This window comes from Pocillopora damicornis, chromosome 9, assembly GCF_964200805.1.
Source record: "Pocillopora damicornis chromosome 9, jaPocDami1.2, whole genome shotgun sequence".
Lineage (NCBI taxonomy): Eukaryota > Metazoa > Cnidaria > Anthozoa > Scleractinia > Pocilloporidae > Pocillopora > Pocillopora damicornis.
In genome coordinates this window covers 3322216-3340054 of record NC_142678.1, presented here as the reverse complement: position 1 = coordinate 3340054, position 17839 = coordinate 3322216, and the positions used below count along the sequence as shown (strand labels likewise).

General features: G+C 38.2%; 4 protein-coding genes across 5 annotated transcripts in view; 2 read left to right on the top strand and 2 right to left on the bottom strand.

Moving 5' to 3' along the window:
* LOC113684248 (uncharacterized) overlaps window positions 1-340 on the bottom strand; it is a 32298-nt gene extending 31958 nt beyond the window's left edge. The window contains exon 1 of the mRNA XM_027201587.2: window positions 36-340. Coding sequence (XP_027057388.2) covers window positions 36-145 — 110 coding nt within the window. The 5' untranslated portion in view covers window positions 146-340. The remainder of the gene's footprint in view (window positions 1-35) is intronic.
* Window positions 1-17839, top strand: part of LOC113684249 (general transcription and DNA repair factor IIH helicase/translocase subunit XPB) — a 167137-nt gene that overhangs the window by 105989 nt on the left and 43309 nt on the right. The window lies entirely within an intron of this gene.
* On the bottom strand, window positions 2132-7575 carry LOC113684251 (ATP synthase subunit beta, mitochondrial). Its single transcript, XM_027201591.2, has 11 exons — window positions 7285-7575; window positions 6752-6991; window positions 5841-6015; window positions 5423-5544; window positions 4978-5162; window positions 4387-4545; window positions 3943-4065; window positions 3382-3594; window positions 2818-2985; window positions 2562-2595; window positions 2132-2336 (listed from the first exon to the last, which is right to left on the bottom strand). Exons 1-11 carry the CDS (start codon window positions 7394-7396, stop codon window positions 2239-2241), a joined length of 1629 nt encoding a protein of 542 aa, XP_027057392.1. The 5' UTR covers window positions 7397-7575; the 3' UTR covers window positions 2132-2238.
* On the top strand, window positions 7576-17305 carry LOC113684250 (polypeptide N-acetylgalactosaminyltransferase 11). 2 transcript variants are annotated; one of them, XM_089183526.1, is made up of 8 exons: window positions 7576-7776; window positions 8181-8811; window positions 9583-10119; window positions 12262-12379; window positions 13037-13408; window positions 14523-14624; window positions 15292-15423; window positions 16200-17305. In XM_089183526.1, the coding sequence occupies exons 2-8, from the start codon at window positions 8468-8470 to the stop codon at window positions 16317-16319; spliced, it is 1725 nt and encodes a 574-aa protein (XP_089039652.1). In that variant the 5' UTR covers window positions 7576-7776; window positions 8181-8467; the 3' UTR covers window positions 16320-17305. The 2 variants fall into 2 exon arrangements, with proteins under 2 accessions (XP_089039652.1, XP_089039653.1); XM_089183527.1 differs by having other exon boundaries at window positions 7589-7807.

Sequence of the window (17839 nt, the reverse complement as noted above, 5' to 3'; positions counted from 1 at the left end):
ACAAGGTAAATCACGAAATTGCTTCCGATACTTACAAACCCAAGATTTCTTCTTGCGATTGCATTTCTCCGTAACTTGTTCCGGAATGTCCAAGCACCAACAAGATACCGTAAACCACAAGAAAAACAACATAGACAAACTTCATGATCTGAAGGTCCACTCCTGGTCAGACTTCACTTCGGAGAGAACAAATTTGAAGTAGAACCGATCGAAACCTCTACAGATCTGCAGTTGAAGAAACTCCTCTGAATTCTCTAGAACTCAATTCACCCTTCTATACCTCTGTCCTCGGCCAGTTTAAGAGGTGAACCCTATGTGGTAACCCTTCTAAGTACTTCTCGAAATTTTCCACTGGTATTTCCTCTTTTAACATTGGTGCACGAACAAATCTTTTGCCAATTTTTATGCTTCGCCCTGATTGGTCAAACCCTTGACCAAACGACGTCATCACCTGGTTAGTATCATCTTGAGCAGATTAATCTCCTGTTCATTGCATAAGTTAGTTATGATTCCTAAAACTTCTGCCCTTCTAGTTTGGTTTCAATATCTAGCCCTGAAGGGATTTGTGTTACAGGAAGTAGGACATTCAAAGAAAAATTAAAAGAAAAATACATATTGAATTTATTATACGATGAATTCCGCTTTCACTTCAGTTCTAGAAATTAAAGGCTGTGAGGTTATTTTAACAGTCTCCACTAAAACATCGTGATGGAGATCACTCACCAACAGATTAAGAAACAAATTTCTCTCAAAAAATCTGCGCCAGGCAGACAATAATCAGATTTCCCTGGAAACAGGAAACATTGATGCATTGAACGGCTCGTTTGCATGCAATCAGCCTTGATTAACAGGTTTTTTTTTTAATATAGTGGTGCATGTTTCGGACACCTCTTTTTACTCTCAACGATACTCAAAGGGGCGCATAGAGAGGGTGCTTATCACGGTAGTTCTGCATAGGAGTCTCGCTAGAATCCAAGACCAAATCGGAACGTCTCTTACTGAACACACACCAACAACAATAACAACAACGAAAAACAGTGGATACTGAAGATTTTAGATATATGAAAATTCATATATTTGCACTGCGGTGGAGAGATGAGATTAAGAGATCCTCGCAGCTAAGAACACTACTGAAACGAGTAGTTGTAAATAGGACCTGAAAAAACCATTCACTTGGATGTTTGTTTGGACCCAATTCATTGACCAGCTCCCAGTTGCCTTGTTAGCTCAATTGGTAGAGTGCTGCACCGGTATCGCAGAGGTCATGGGTTCAAATCCCGTACGGGCCTGAATTTTTTTCAGGTCCTATTTACAACTACTCATTTCAGTAGTGTTCTCAGTGGATACTTTTTCATAATGGAGGTAAGGGGTCAGCAGCACCATAGACCCTCGCTAGGATCAGATAAATTATGCCGGCATAATTGTGGACATAAAGCTACAGTCAAAGTATCGTACAGAACGCAGGCATAATGATTAAGCTTCTTAAAAGTTCCCTTGATAAGATGAATTCTGCAACCTGCTTATCTTAGTTGAACTTCAAGATTTTGATCCAATAAAATGTTACTCTGAAGTTTGTTGAGCCTTTCATTCTTAATAAGTTTACCTATTGGTAGTAAGAAGCATAGAGGGGGGTAGGGGAGATGATGAAGGGGTTAAGAGGCTCTTAGGAGCATAATGAATAGAAAAAATTGAGCATAATGAAAAAAATTTGCACATTTTCTCGGGCATAATGCCATATTCTTGAGGGTTAGGTTCAAAAGCATAAATTTTTCAGCATAAATGATCTAAAACTAGTCCCCACCCCAATCAGCAAGTGGTGAATCTAATCATGACCTCTCTTGACAAACATCCCCCACATTTCCTTGTTCACTGAGCCACATACTCACTACCATTCAATCAATTTAGTTTTGGCCCAGAAACGACAAAACTGTCGAAAAGCTTGTTCTGTGTCCTTCCTGTTTCCCTATGAAGATTTCAAAGAACTTATCCTCAAAGGTAGACCCACTGCAATTGAAGAAATTGGGAAAGATTTTCAAACCTCTTTCAAAGGTCTAAGACCAGTTAAGTCTCATCGGGTGAAAAAAGAACATTCTTGCTTCTTGAAACGTTAAAATCATGATTGATACTCAAATCAAGGTCTTAGAACTTCAATTTATTCATTTAAATGTTGTAAAAAACAGCACACGGCAAGTGTATCAACCCACAGTACATTTACAAGTCTGAAAAGAAAAGAGCTGTTTACTGCACTTCCTCTGCCAGTCTCTCTGCCTTTGCTACAGCCTCACTGATGTCCCCTACCATGTAGAATGCAACTTCAGGCAGATGATCATATTCACCTAGAAAAACAAGAAGACATGTAAGCAAAAATATTAAAACCTTTGTGCCTAAGCAGAACAGTAAAGATTTAAAAATGAACAGAAAGAGAGATAGAACTGGAAAAGTGCAGCAAACAATTTCCTCTTCCAAAAAAGGACTGAACCTTTCCAAACATGCTTTGTGTAATGAAGATATAAAAGAAAAACAAATTCTGATTTTTTTAAAATACATGTAGTTCAACCTACCATGAAGGATTTTCTTGAATCCTGAGATAGTGTCCTGACAAAGGGGAAAAAAAAAATTAAGAAAATGCTGCAGAAGTAATCTATATGTTTCAAGATGCAAACACACAACTGTAATTTTCAATAATTTTGCACCAAACCATTTCTCTCTTAAAAATTTACTGGCCTCAACTAACACACATCCGTCAGTTTCCATGGACAGAAACAACTTTTCTCAGTTGCATAATGAAGGAGAAAGTGAATATCATTATTGTTGTACCGGTAAGGGAACAAGCTTGCCATCGTGGCCCGTGAAAACCTCAGCAACCTGGAAAGGCTGTGAGAGGAATCTCTGGATCTTCCTTGCACGAGCCACTGTCAGTTTGTCATCTTCAGACAACTCATCCATACCCAGGATAGCAATGATATCTTGAAGAGATTTGTGATCCTACAAAAAACAAACAAACAAAATTAACAATCAAATGCGATGTACAGTTAATAAAGGGGGTAAGTTTCTACCGTATAGTTTAACAGGGTAATCTAGTATAATCAACCGAGTTGATAATGTGAATTGGCCACTGTAAAGAGTTAAAAGGCTGATGTTTAAGCATTAGCTCTTAGTCACAGCAATTGAGGAAGGGCTAACGCTTGAAGTGTCCGCTTTTTAACTCTTCACAGTGGCCAATTTACATTACCAACTCAGTTGATCAAACTAAATTACCTACATGCTGTATCGTTAATTAACTGCAATAACAAGACTTACTGAAAGGATATAAATTAGGTCCAAATCTTCCACAGAAGAAAAAAATGTTATCATCACCATAAGAGATTAACTTTGTCTTACCTGCAAAATCTTCTGTACACCTCTTGCTACCTCGTAGTGCTCTTGACCAACTACATTGGGGTCCATAATACGAGATGTTGAATCCAGAGGGTCCACAGCTGGGTAAATACCCAGCTCAGCAATGCCTCGGGAAAGCACAGTGGTGGCGTCCAAGTGAGCAAAGGTGGTAGCAGGAGCAGGATCTGTCAAGTCATCAGCTGGCACATAGATAGCCTATCAAGAAACAAACAGCCTTTTATCCACATGGGCAAGATTTTCTCTTTCCTTTACAATCAAAGTGGCTGCAAGCCATTGAACTCAGAAAATGATTTATACAGTGGTGAGAAGTCATGGTCCATTGAACTTGTATGTACTTTGTATTTTAAAACTTATTGTTCTGAAAATGAATATCTACTCTCCGAAAGCACTCCTCTTCTATGTCAGTTAAGGGTTGAATTCATTCCAAAGTACTATTCATCGCTGTTGTGTTTTACTGCCACACTTTCAACCTTTTGCAGAGTTAAAAATGATCATTTAAATACAAAAAGTCTTGCTAATGGCTACAGAATTATTATAATTTACCTGTACTGATGTGATGGAGCCCTTTCTTGTGGTGGTAATTCTTTCCTGCATAGTACCCATATCAGTGGCAAGAGTTGGCTGGTATCCCACAGCTGATGGAATACGTCCCAACAGAGCAGACACCTGCAAAAAAAGAGAAACAAGAATTCTCTGTTTGGCTTTTCTATTCCATGATCGATATACAAAGCATCCTAGGAAAGACATATATCAAGTATTTCCTGTGGAAGGTTGAAGCTAACTTATTTCTGTCTTATCTTCAGCTTCAATGAAACATCCTTAGGGTACTTTGAATAAAGCTAAATTGTACCAAGGATTCAATTTAAGGATCTGTTGATGCAAAAATTCCTCAACTAAGTAACTCTGTTCAACCCTGGTGAAGGGCTACTTTACAAAGCCAGTGCCCTTTGAATGTAAATAGTTGTGCTACATCACTGTTACACACACCTCTGAACCAGCTTGAGTAAAACGGAAGATGTTGTCAATGAAAAGCAGCACATCCTGTCCTTCCTCATCACGGAAGTACTCAGCTACAGTCAGGCCAGTCAATGCTACTCTGGCACGGGCGCCTGGGGGCTCGTTCATCTGACCATACACCAGAGCCACCTAACAACACAACAGAATCAACACGTTACAAAATTGATGATCAAAATAACCAACACTGAGACACCACCTAAGTCCTTGACTTAAGTTGAACTGTTGATGTTAATAGGGTCCTCTGAGATTAAGGTGGCTTTCATTTTATGATTTCGCGAGTGTGATTTGAATTCAGGCTTTCAGTGAACTATAACAGCTTATGCTCTCTTTGATGCTATATTATGCTTGTCCTGAGCAAGACAACATACACTTTTATTATTATCAAACATAACTGAGCCCCATTTGTCATGCATAGTAATATCATTAGAGGTGCTTCTGTACTATTCAAAGGACCAAAATGTATCTTTCTACAAAGAGTATTAGCAGCCTATTTTGCAGTCCACAGAGTTGACAACTAAATATTTCATGACAGGTTCCTCAAAATTATCTGTCAATCACTACCTTGGAGCTCTTGTCTTTCAAGCTGATGACACCAGACACAATCATTTCATGATACAAGTCATTTCCTTCACGTGTTCTTTCACCCACACCAGCAAACACAGAGTAACCACCATGAGCTTTTGCAACATTGTTAATCAACTCCATGATCAACACAGTCTTTCCAACACCAGCTCCGCCAAACAGACCTGTAAATTTGTCATGAAAAAGAAAAGGGAAAAAAAAAAACATAATTCTTGGCAAAGTCAATCACAGGTTAGTCAGGATGATTTGTCAAATAAACAAAAGCCACAAAAACTAGAATTACAGTTTGGGTGAACAAAAAAGTACATGTAAATAAGCAAAACAATGGCTAAGAAAACATTTTTTAAAGATTTCTTTACTTCATAGACTTTAACTACAAGAAGTCAAAGCAAAACTGTCATATACAACAAATAATTGATCATACCAATCTTTCCACCCTTAGCATATGGTGCAAGAAGATCTACCACTTTAATTCCTGTTACTAGAATCTCCTGTTCTGTGCTCATTTCCACAAATTCAGGTGCTTCTGCATGAATGGCAGCACGTCTGAAAAGAGTCATAGGAAAAATAACTCTCTTTGCCATAAGAGCATGAAGTAAGACATAACACAATTTCAGAGTCTCCCAAATCAATTATAATATTTCATCTTTTCTTTATCCTTTTTCTCATCAGTTAAAAGCCAATTACTTTTTTAAGGCTCATCTGAAGGAAAAACAAATATAACTTGTTTGACTGTCTGCACAACAAAACGTAGATGATGTAACTTCTATGAAAAACTTTGTTCCTGACAGTGATTGGGAACTCAAGTTTACTATACCTTAATAAACAATGTAATCACTTACTTGTCAGTATCAACAGGTCCTCTTTCATCAATAGGCTCTCCAATAACGTTAATAATTCTTCCTAGTGTTTCTGGCCCCACAGGAATTGTAATAGGCCCACCAGTATCCTTACATATTTGGCCTCTCACAAGACCCTCTGTACCATCCATAGCAATGGTTCGCACAGTGTTCTCACCTAAAGAAGTTAAGTCCATGAGTTACTAAGACCATCCCCACACAAGTTTCTTTCTTGCCGCCAGACTTCTCCCTCCCTCCCTCCCTCCTCCTCCCCCCCCCGTAAATACAAGAAATTTGATGCCGATCTTAATAGTTCACTAAATTCAATTTTTCAACTTGATCTTGAAAGCAATTATAGCAAGGAAAAGCATATATCTAGGCTTTTCCTCAATTCAGGCTCCTTCAATCACTTTTCTTCACTTCTTTTCCTTTGTTTTTGCGAGGTTTGATTCATGGGGATTAATTTTCAAATTCTAATACACTGGGAAAGTAAAATACCCACAAGTTATAATACACTTATGCTTATACATCCGCTTTTCAAAATTTTTATTTTTTAGATGGCAAAATGATTCTTAAACTGATTGTTGCCTGTATTTACAGATAAAATTAGACCTTAGACCCTCTGCAGACTTTTGCATTCAAGGAAAGCTAATGAATGATTTCTGGTCACAGCCATTTTTGATTTTCTACACATGTCATGTATTTTGCTGTCAGGGACAAATGTTGAACCGTCTGAAGCAATGTAAAATGAAATAGTTGGGGGGAAGGGGGGGGGGAGGGGGAGCAATACCTATACTGTGGAAGCCTGTAGAGTTTGATGGGTTTTTCCAAATCACAAGTATGTGAAACTTTCTGGATGATGATAAATTAAGCAAACAACAACATTAGTTCTAACGGGCTGAAGGAATCCTTACCTAAATGTTGCGCGACCTCTAGAATGAGTCTTGGTGATCTACCCTCGACCTCTAGTGAGTTCAGAATAGGAGGGAGGGCCTCGTCAAATTGTACATCAACAACGGCACCGATAACAGCAATGATTTTACCAACTGCTCCTGGTGCAGCGGCTGGGGCTGCTGAGCCTGCCTTTGGTGCGGCAGCCGATGCAGCAGCCGCGGCGGACACGGGCTTATCGGTTGAAACATATCGACGATTATCTGGAGGAGGTAAGTTGGACAAGAATCTTACTATACAAGCCGACACAATATCATCATGCAAGTCCACAAAGAATCAAATGGAAGCGCATAAAACTACAATGAAAAACGGTTGGAGACGTGAAAGTTAATTCCGGTCACTGTTTAAAGTGAACTTGAAAGTAGGAAGCAATCATTGCTAAACATGAAGCACAAAGTCAGTATCGTAATCAACGTGTCTTCCTACAAATGCCGTCCAAAGAACTCATTCCTTTAGCTAAAAATAATGAATGAATTTTCGTTATTTTTTTACTTACACAGTTGCGAACATACTGGAAGTGTTCTTTGTTGAGTTTGTCTTAGAGTGCGAGCGACAAAGTTAGGTCTGAGAGCGGCTCTTGCCGCACGCCGTAATCCGTGGACCAACATGGCGGCTGAGAAGAATGGTGTAGGAGCTACCGGTGACCATGTGACCAAGGATGGTTTTTGACGGATAGTAACGAACCTTTCCGAAACTTTACGGATACTCTTCGAGCGCAGTCCCCACGGTCAGCAAGCACAACATGACATGCACACGTGATTAAATCATGATATCAACAGCAGATATCGATTCCATCCAATAGAATTCGACATAAACACACGCTCCTCTGTCTACTGCAATCAGCGATATTCTATCATGTAACTCACGTACATGCAAAAATTTTCGTTCTCTTGGCTGTGTCCCAGAGAGGAGTCTTATTGCTGTACGAAACTGCGTTAAGTTTCTCTTCGGAGATAAGTGCAGGAAGAAGCGAGTTTCTTTTGACAAAGTGAGTTTCTCTTGCGTTTGAAATCAACCAGGTGCGTTTCTAGGCCCTTCAAAATTTGGCGGGAAGAAAATACGCCTGTACCTATAAAACGTGCTCTTAATTGGTTTGCAATGCTCCTCGCGAAAAATATTGGCATGATGTCAAGAGGGTGATAAAATCAAGATCATGAGAGAGCTTTTGATTCTAACAATTTTTACGAGTTAGAAACTGCCTCGCTAAGCACTCACTGTTTATACAGAGGATTAGAATATGCGTTTCAAAGTCGGTTGTATTCCATAGTTCGAATCAGATTGTCACGGAATGCCTTGTTCGCATTTGTACTGTAAATGTCAACTTTAGTACACTATATATTATGGTTTCCTAGTTTTCATTAAATCCCTTTTTGTTGATGTTTCATTTAACAGATGTGGAAAGCGTGATCTACAGAACCTATGTAGCCTATGTAGGAACAGGAACGTGTTTGCATTTTGTAGGGAAATTGTCTACTTTCTCCACTAGATGACGCATGATTCAAAGATCAGACGAGCAAAGAGGAAATTTTTCGATGAATCAAGTTAAAATAAAGTTTTTAAGGAGGACTTCATAGGCCTGCATAACTCAGCTGACTGAATGCTTTATTCATTGTCATGGAGGCAGCTGATCTTGTATCGTAGAAAATTAATTTTGTCCGCTCAGTGAGGGATGTGCATGCATGTACATTATGGCTTACAAATTACCAACACGGTATTTTATGCTGTGTTCTTTTATGATTCTGATGTTTTGGATGTTATTTAACGTGGTTTCTTTTATGTATTTGGGGTCGAACGATAAATATTTAACCAAAGGATACGGTAGACATCTTCAAAACGACAGCCCGTCGGATGATTTCGAGAGAGAGATGATAGCGCAAGAGAAGGACCCTAGCACTTTGGGTTTAATTCGAAATAAGGAGGATCAGAGAATTAGAGAAAACGGTTACGAGAAACACGCTTTTAATGAACTTGTTAGCAACAGATTGGGGTTTTACCGTGAAATACAGGACACTAGACACGAATTGTAAGTAGCCAATTTAAATGTATTTAACTGTTGACACAATTATGCTATTTGTTGAACTCTATAATCTTATAAACCATTGCTTACGATAACTGCTGCCTCCCCCTTAGTGATGGAAATCTGATGGATGAGTTCTATGACTTAAGCAAACATATGGTAAATAGGGAAACGCAAGATTTCTTTTGATCCAAATTTTCATAACAGCATTACAGGTGATTACAAACAATCCTATTAGGGGGACATCAGCGGGAGGAACGCACAAGGGTCATGTCATCCGTTTAAATGATCTTGAGACACTGCTGCTTCATAGTGCTCTCCAAGTGCTACTGTGCTAAAATCTTCTTGCTCTCTCTCCCAAAGAGCAATTTTTGATGGAAAGGAAGTTTTCCAATTTATATTGCCCCTCAAAATTCTAAGAATGCTCTTTTTTTAAAAAAATCTATGCCTGTTTATTTAAACTCTCAGCCATTTCCAAATGATCCGTAAGCCAAGTAAGTTTTGAAGACCCATGATTTAAAGAGAAACTTAAGTCATTTTCTTGTGGCTGAATTTTGATAAGGGAGGAGATTATTTCATTTATCTATTCAAAATAATTGTTAGAGAATTTTCTCAGGGGAAGCACATTTATAGAGCATTTAGGGAAGGCAAGGTCCTCCAAGCCTGCCATAAAGTATGCTAGAGATGATTACTTCAACCCCAGATATACTCCAATCAATTTTCCAAATTAAGTGTGTGAGTACTTAATAATTATTATTCCTCTTTATTATATTGCAGGTGTAAATCAATGACATACTCTTCAAATCTACCATCAGCCAGTATTATCATTTGCTTTCACAATGAAGCATGGTCAACATTATTGAGAACTGTACACAGTGTCTTGAACAGAACAGCGGAAAATCTAGTTCATGAAATAATCTTAGTTGATGACCATAGCAGCTTAGAAACATTGAAAGATGAACTTCAAAATTATGTAACAAAATTACCAAAAACCAAACTATTGAGAACAGCTCAACGTGAAGGACTCATAAGAGGGCGAATGATAGGAGCAGAGAATGCAATTGGTGAAGTGCTAGTATTCTTGGACAGTCATTGTGAAGTGAATAAAGATTGGCTTCCACCACTTCTGGAGAGGATAAAAAAAAATCCAACTACAGTTGTTTGTCCAGTGATTGACATGATTAATACGGACACCTTTGATTACCAGTCCTCTCCCTTGGTGAGAGGCGGTTTCAACTGGGGTCTTCATTTTTCTTGGGAGCCTGTGCCCAAGCATTTGCTTAAGAAGCCTGATGACTATGTTCTGCCCATTAGGTAAGGAAGAAAGGTTTTTAACATTTCTACATGGTTTATAGTGGTCAAAAATGTATAATCTAGTCTAGTCTGCACAGAATTTGGATAGAATTTGTCACTGTACTTATGTTATTGTCAATAGACCATGTTCTTGCTCATGAGTAAAAGATTTACATTTGATTATTTTTCATCCCTTATCTCACATTTTCCTGTGAGCTTAACCCTTTAACTCCTAAGATCTGATTGTTTATTCTTCTCTCTAGCTGCTACATATATCCTTGTAAATTAGTTATGAGAATTTGGTATAAGATCAAGACAACAACTTCTACCTGATGACTTTGAATATTCTCATTACCTGTTTGCTGGATAGTGTAAGGATATTAAAGGCAGGAGTTTAATGTTGATCACTTCTGGGAGTAAAAGGGTTAACAATCAAATCAGATCACAAACTGGATATCCTAGAGTGCAGATCTCAGCTGAGATCTTGGGTGTTTAATCTGTGGAATGAATATTTGGAGTCGAACCTTCTTTTGCAATTATCAGTCAATTAACAATAATTCAACTTGTTCAGCTGAATGTCCTGCACTTCATGGTTCTAACTTGGCTTTGCTTTGAATTCTTATTGGCTCCTAGTGATAGTTTCCTTTGTAGAAACAATAAACCATGAGTAATTAATTTGTCTTAATTTTAATTTGGAAAGATTTATTACTCGACGTTTCGGGGTCATCGTGACTCCATTATCAAGAGACTAGTTTAAAAACATGCAAATAAGGAAAGGTACAAGAATAGCATAAATTAGAATGAACGGCTTAAACAAACACCTTTGCGCGGATGGAATCCGTTTGCACGTTCAATGTTGGCTTACGCATGCGAATATACAACATTTCATTAACAAGGCAATCAAATTTGCCGTTACATTTCGCGATGACGTTGAATTGCTCGATCAAGCGTTCAGGTATTTCACTATTGTGCTGGAGGTGGTAGTGTTTGTAGATAGAAGATGATTTCCTTTTGTGCCCTTCTACGCGATCGTGTAAGTGACCACGAGTATAGCCCACATACCCTGCATCACACAGGTTACATTTAAATTCATAAACGATACAATGTTGGTTAACAATAGGGGGCTTAATTTCGTGTTGCTTAAGCTGTTGATCGAGCATGGAAGTCGAACGGGAAGGATCCCTTCCCTTTCTAGGAACTGAACTGCTTAACCGTGCACCAAAGATTGAGAGCAAGGTCTACATCAAAAGAACCAACACGGGTCTCCTTCTGCATTTCCAGAGTCATGTTGACATTAAGTACAAGCGCAGCCTAGTTAACACCATGGTGGATCGCGCTTATCGATTATCTTCTAACTGGTCTTTCTTCTCCGAGGAATGTGACCGCCTTAGAAGGGTTTTTCATAACTTGAAATACCCAAAGCCACTGGTTGAAACTACAATCAAGCGGTTCGTTGAGAGAAGGATTTCATCTGCAGAGCCCTGTCCATCACCAGACGTATCATCGGAGATTGTGAGATTAGTGTTACCCTTCAAGGACCAATCGTCAGCTAATCATGTTAAACAACAACTGAACAGTCTAAGCTCGAAGTTAAGCGTGACTGTCCAACCAGTGTTCGTTAGCCCTAAGCTCGATCAACAGCTTAAGCAACACGAAATTAAGCCCCCTATTGTTAACCAACATTGTATCGTTTATGAATTTAAATGTAACCTGTGTGATGCAGGGTATGTGGGCTATACTCGTGGTCACTTACATGATCGCGTAGAAGGGCACAAAAGGAAATCATCTTCTATCTACAAACACTACCACCTCCAGCACAATAGTGAAATACCTGAACGCTTGATCGAGCAATTCAACGTCATCGCGAAATGTAACGGCAAATTTGATTGCCTTGTTAATGAAATGTTGTATATTCGCATGCGTAAGCCAACATTGAACGTGCAAACGGATTCCATCTGCGCAAAGGTGTTTGTTTAAGCCGTTCATTCTAATTTATGCTATTCTTGTACCTTTCCTTATTTGCATGTTTTTAAACTAGTCTCTTGATAATGGAGTCACGATGACCCCGAAACGTCGAGTAATAAATCTTTCCTGGTTTTTTCTATGCCTTTGCTTTAGCAAATCCCTGCTGATCAAGTAATTTTAATTTGTCTCTATTAACAGATCACCTACCATGGCTGGAGGCTTGTTTGCCATGGATCGTAATTATTTCAATCAGCTCGGTCAATATGATGAAGGAATGAATATTTGGGGAGGTGAAAATCTGGAGATCTCATTTAGGGTAAGTAAAACAAGTATCTCTCAGATGCAACAAAAACTCAGGAGAAGCTTCACCAGCTGTAGGATGATTTGGATGAGTGGCTAAGATCTAATCTCCAAATCAAACATTAACCCTTTAGCCCCTAAGAGTGACCAGCTTCTAATTTCTCCCAACAATATCACCCTTGAGTCAAACATAAGGTCTTAAAGTTCTTGATTTTTAAACAAATTCTCCTTGTCAGCACTTGAGGAAATGTATAAAGAACATTATGGAGAAAATACATACTGATGTTAGGGTGTAAAGGGTTAAGGTCACAGGAATAAAAAAAAAATAATCACTAACTGAGAAGCACTTATTTAAACTTTGGGCTGAAAGGAGGTCAGGGGCACTTATTGGAAGGAGGGAGCTTAATTGAGGGTGATGCTTATCAGGAAACTACTAATCTGTGCTGACTCTGCTGTAGTTGAAGCTTAAAAAGTTAAAAATGAGATGGCAATAGAAACAAGTTTTCCTTGTATCCCTGATATCAAAAAAGTGCAGGAGGAGGGATGGGACACTTATTCAAAGGGGTGCTTGTGTGATGGGAAGGTGCTGATTTGTGGGGGGGGGGGGGGGGGCTTATTCAAGGGAAGAGGATAATTTATGTAAAACGCAAAACTTTTTCTTGTTACTGTATAGATCTGGATGTGTGGTGGTTCCCTTGAGATCATTCCCTGCTCTAGAGTTGGACACATATTTCGTAGATGGCGCCCCTATGGATCAGATTCACAAGGTGACACTATGTCATACAACTCAATGAGGGTTGCAGAAGTATGGCTTGATGACTACAAGAAGTATTTTTATCAAATCAAGAAAGATCTTGTGGGTAAACCCTTTGGAGATGTAAGTGCAAGAACTGAGCTAAGAAAGAGGTTAAACTGCAACAGTTTTAAGTGGTATATGGGAAACATTTACCCTGAACTGAGACTTCCTGAAGAAGGTGCTGGTGGTAATGGTGTTATCTGGAATGCAGCATCACAGAAAGATAAAGTGATTGTCAATAAAGGAAATGTAAGTAAAGAATCAGTTTTGTCAAACTTTTTACTCCAGGAAAATTCTAAAAACGAAACTTTCCCTGGCAATTTCAGATCACTGTCAGTATCTGATCAACTATGTGCCTACCCCTCCCCTAGCTCAACAATAACCCTAAACTGTTATCAGTTAACTGTTGTTGGGTTAGGGGAGGGGTAGGTGGGCAGTTGCTCAGATACTGACATTGATCTACAATTTCAATGAATTGTCTGGCAAACTTGTAGTGAGAGTTTACACATCTATCAGCTCAACGATAACCCTAACCTGGTATGAGTTAACTGTTGTTGGGTTAAGGGAGGGGTAGGTGGGCAGTTGCTCAGATACTGACATTGACCCACAATTTCAATGAATTGTCTGGCAAACTTGTAATGAGAGTTTACACATCTATCAGCTGTATGGTTGTACTCCTTGTGATTGCAATATTCTTGCTATGAGAATTTCTATTTGAAACAGTTGCTGCAGTGAAACTTTATGTGACACCAAAGTTTTTGAGCCATGAAATTTAGTAGAAAAAATTGCAGTACTAAAAACAAGTACAGTACTGCTAACTTGTTTCTGTGCAAAAATATTGTTTTAAACTTTTGGATCATTGGTAGTTATGTGGTAAAACAACAGTCCAGTTTCAAACTACTGGTTTTCAAATGTTTGTTTAACCCTGGACACCTAAGGGTGATCAGCTTCTAATTTCTCCTAATAAATCTCCCTGAATCACACAAATAGAGGAAATAATCACCAACTAATGAAGCTTTTCATTGTTACACAAAATCTCCTTGTCAGGGCCATAGGAAATGTTTAAAGAACAGTATGGAGAATATGCATTGTAATATTAGGGTGTAAAGGATGAAAGCAATTCACCTTAGCAAAAGGCATCAAATGAACCATGGAACTGAATGCAATTTAAGTTTTTCTTTTGAGCCTAGAAGAGATGTTTATTGCATCTAGGATGGTTGTATAACAACGGTCTTTTGCATCTGCGCAAGGCCACATTGGCTGTCTTCAAATGAGTTTGGATAACATAGAGATTAAGGCCTTAAATTAAATTAGCCTTTAACTTTGTACACTTGTTGTGACAGCTCTTTGTTTTATCTTGCAGCTCCAGAATGTTGGCAGCCTCTTGTGTCTCGACATTCCTGGACAGTCAAGTGAAAAGCAAGCCTTTGCTTTGCTACGCAATTGCAAAGAGACCCATGCCAAGGTTAGTCAAAATCATGAATTCTACCATGCTTTAGGACACAGTTGCCTTATGGGTAACACAATGGACTTCTGATCAAGAGGCCTGGGTCTGAGCCTTGGCTGGGTTGTCATTTTGTATTTTGGGGCCAGACACTAAATACTCCATCAGGGCCCCTCTCTACCCATAAGTAGGTATTAGTGAACTTTTAGCAAAACTTGACAAAACACTGCAGCACAATCTACCATAGACTAGTGTCCTATCTAGGAGAAGTAGACATGTACTCCAGGGAACCAGTAGATGGCTGGCTGCATGGAGTGGATGGGTGACAATTTAAGGGCTCTTTCCCAAGGTCTTAGAGCATGCTTCACTACAAAATATTATTTTTGAAATGTAAAGGCTCTGAAATGCTATTTTATACATTCTCTTGGAAACCATTGTCAAGAACCTGAGGCCTGTCACACATAGCCCAAATGGGAACCTCTGCCCAGTTGCTTTAAAGGGGGAAATTACAATTTAGAGGGTAAGTGTTGGCCAAATGTGCACTGAGCCTCTCACTCGATTGAGAGTTATCCAGTGCATATAGCATTATCCACCCTTCAAACTACTGGGGTCTTAAGGCTGTCCCCTTGACAGCATTTAGTTTATTACAATTTATAATCTTTTGATTTCACAATGGACCCTTTTGTAGGTTTGGTCACTCAATCAAGACAATGAATTGAAAGTGGATCGCTTGCTCTGCCTTGAAGTAACCAGACATGAGATGTTGAAAGTTATGAAATGTCATGGACAAGGAGGAGCTCAAGAATGGCGGCATAATAAGGTATGTACCTTATCATTCACAATGATGACAAACATGGCTTTCAAATTATAAGCTGTAAATGACCAGGCTGTGGTTTGTTTGGACAAAAAATATTACCTGAAAGGATCAGAATCACCTGTGAGAATTTGTATGGTTGCCCCAATCATACGGATTAGAGCTTTGGGCTGGATTGTTCAAAGCTGCAGGCTTTAGATAACCCAGGATTAGTGAGAAATCTGATTTCAGATGTGAAAGCTGTAGAATAAAATTCAGTCAAATTCTCTTTGTTTAGAATATGATTATTGGATGCTCTAAAAAGAATGCAGAAAAGTATCCCAAAGGGGCTTTTGAATTGAGGAATAAAGAAACCTGGATTCAAATTGAACCTTGGATTAGAGCTAATCAACCTTTGATCAACTGGGTCTTGTACTCTTTGGGTGATTTTGGATTCTCTTACCCTTAGTTTTTCCAATTTTAAATGGAGAGTGTTTTCTTATTGGTCTTGATCATGAAAACAAAGTTTGATTGCATGGTGTAATTGTCTGGTGAGCAGTTAGGAAAGAACTCTTACTAATGTTGGTGATTGCAAAGTAATCACCAAAGTCAGAAGCTTGACATTCACAGTTCTTGTCACAAAAATTCACTACTCTCATTCATTGATCAAGGAAAACTTGGGCTCTATCTCTTGAGGTCAAACTCTTTATTTTTAACTTTTCTTTATGGTCAAACATTTTATTTGTGACAGGTTTACTTTTCAGGTTCAAGGTTTAATTTAATCTTCCCTCTTTATGTTCAAGACTCTGCAGTTGTACCACAGAGCATCTGGTTTGTGTATGATGTCTACCAAAAAATCAACTGTGAAGATGGAAATCTGTGATGATAGCCTCACCCAGAAATGGTACTTCACAACTGACTAAGGAGGAGAAACTGAATTAAAGAAGTCAGGCAAACTCATCTGTGAGAGAGTATGTGATATCTTGAAATAATGTCAAGCTGATATAAGGTGGAAACCCATGTTAGCTGTCAGACCATTTTTCACCAGCTATGTTTTGAATTGTGATTAAATAGAAAATGAGTATTTTTTAAATGATTCTAATATCAATGTATGGCCAAAGAAAAGTTTCTCAAATATGTCCCAGAATGCTGTAAATCATATCTCATCACTTTACTATTTATTGATATTGTGAGAAATTACTTTTTTTGGTCATTCCTGTTTGTGAAGGAGTTTAAAAAGGTTACAATAGGCTTAACTCTTTAACTCCCAGATCAAATTTGTAATTCTCCTTACTGTTAACAATACAATTCTTATGTTAGTTCAGAGAATTTAGTTCTGGATCAACTAATCATCCTCAAAATTATATATTTTTCTTTATTCTCATTTCTTATCTATTAGATGTTGTATTGATATTGTAAGGAGAAATTCTGTCTTGGTCATTCATGAGAGTTAAATGGTTAAGATAACACTTTTGAACTGGCTCACTAATTTTATATTCAGACTTCCAATTAAGTGGCCTTTCCTTTCAAGGTTACCTGGACATCTTGATGTAAAACATGGATACTGGCTCAAAAACTGAAAAATTGTAAACAAGTCTACAGACTATAAAATGTAAATTTAAGGATCTCATGGTTATATTTTTGTCCAAGAAAAAAGAACTTGAAAAAATTTGTTCCCTTCAATTTCTACACAAAAAATGACATTTCTGACAAGTTCTCTTTTCTCTATTGAACATTATGATGTAAACAATTTATCCTTTTATGCTTAATTCATGGAAGGAAATTATTGACTGTAAATTGTATTCTATTTATCAATGTTACACAATCATATTTTCAACATGGATTAGGCAGTAATTAATTTTAACTCAAGATGCTTGTTTATTATGTAATAAATATTTTCTCTGCTAAATCTGTTTTGAACAAATGTGGGTGTCAAGTGTAGGATGTTGTCCTTCAAAGATTCCACCTACATTCCCTGATGATGCTGTAGGTTGGCGAAAGCTTGAAAACTAAATTATCGTAGCCTACCCAGCCTCACTTGATTTACATGTGTGACTAAATATGGGTGTGTTTGGCTAGATCCAGTTTAGGTCTTGTAATCTATTGGGTTGAAGTGCAAGTCCAGTGCTCTTCCACAAAAATCTTGGGAGATGAAGTAATCCGATAGTTTTCATGGATTATTTGATTTGCAAATTTTGACCAAATTTTGTTGTTGTTGTATCCCAGCCTTACTTCTTAACATCAGTATGTATATTCTCCATACTGTTCTACCCCTATTTTTAAGATATTGACAAAGAGAATTCATTTAACAATCAAGAGCTTTCTCAGCTGGTGATCATTTCCTTTACTTTCATGGCCACAGTGTTTGATTCACCAGTGATACTGTGAGGAGAATTTTGATGCTAGTCACCTTAAAAGTTTAGAGGGTCGCATCTTCTGGTCC

Bases quoted from the DNA above. Each gene is read 5' to 3' on its own strand.
- LOC113684251 (XM_027201591.2), bottom strand. From the start codon at position 7,396: ATGTTGGTCCACGGATTACGGCGTGCGGCAAGAGCCGCTCTCAGACCT. The intron at 5,545-5,840 runs GTAAGTGATTAC...GACTCTTTTCAG, and splicing joins GGACCTGTTGATACTGACAA to ACGTGCTGCCATTCATGCAG. The intron at 4,066-4,386 runs GTGTGTGTAACA...CTTTTTTTGCAG, and splicing joins TTACTCAAGCTGGTTCAGAG to GTGTCTGCTCTGTTGGGACG.
- LOC113684250 (XM_089183526.1), top strand. From the start codon at position 8,468: ATGTACATTATGGCTTACAAATTACCAACACGGTATTTTATGCTGTGT. The intron at 8,812-9,582 runs GTAAGTAGCCAA...ATTATATTGCAG, and splicing joins CAGGACACTAGACACGAATT to GTGTAAATCAATGACATACT. The intron at 13,409-14,522 runs GTAAGTAAAGAA...TTTATCTTGCAG, and splicing joins TGATTGTCAATAAAGGAAAT to CTCCAGAATGTTGGCAGCCT.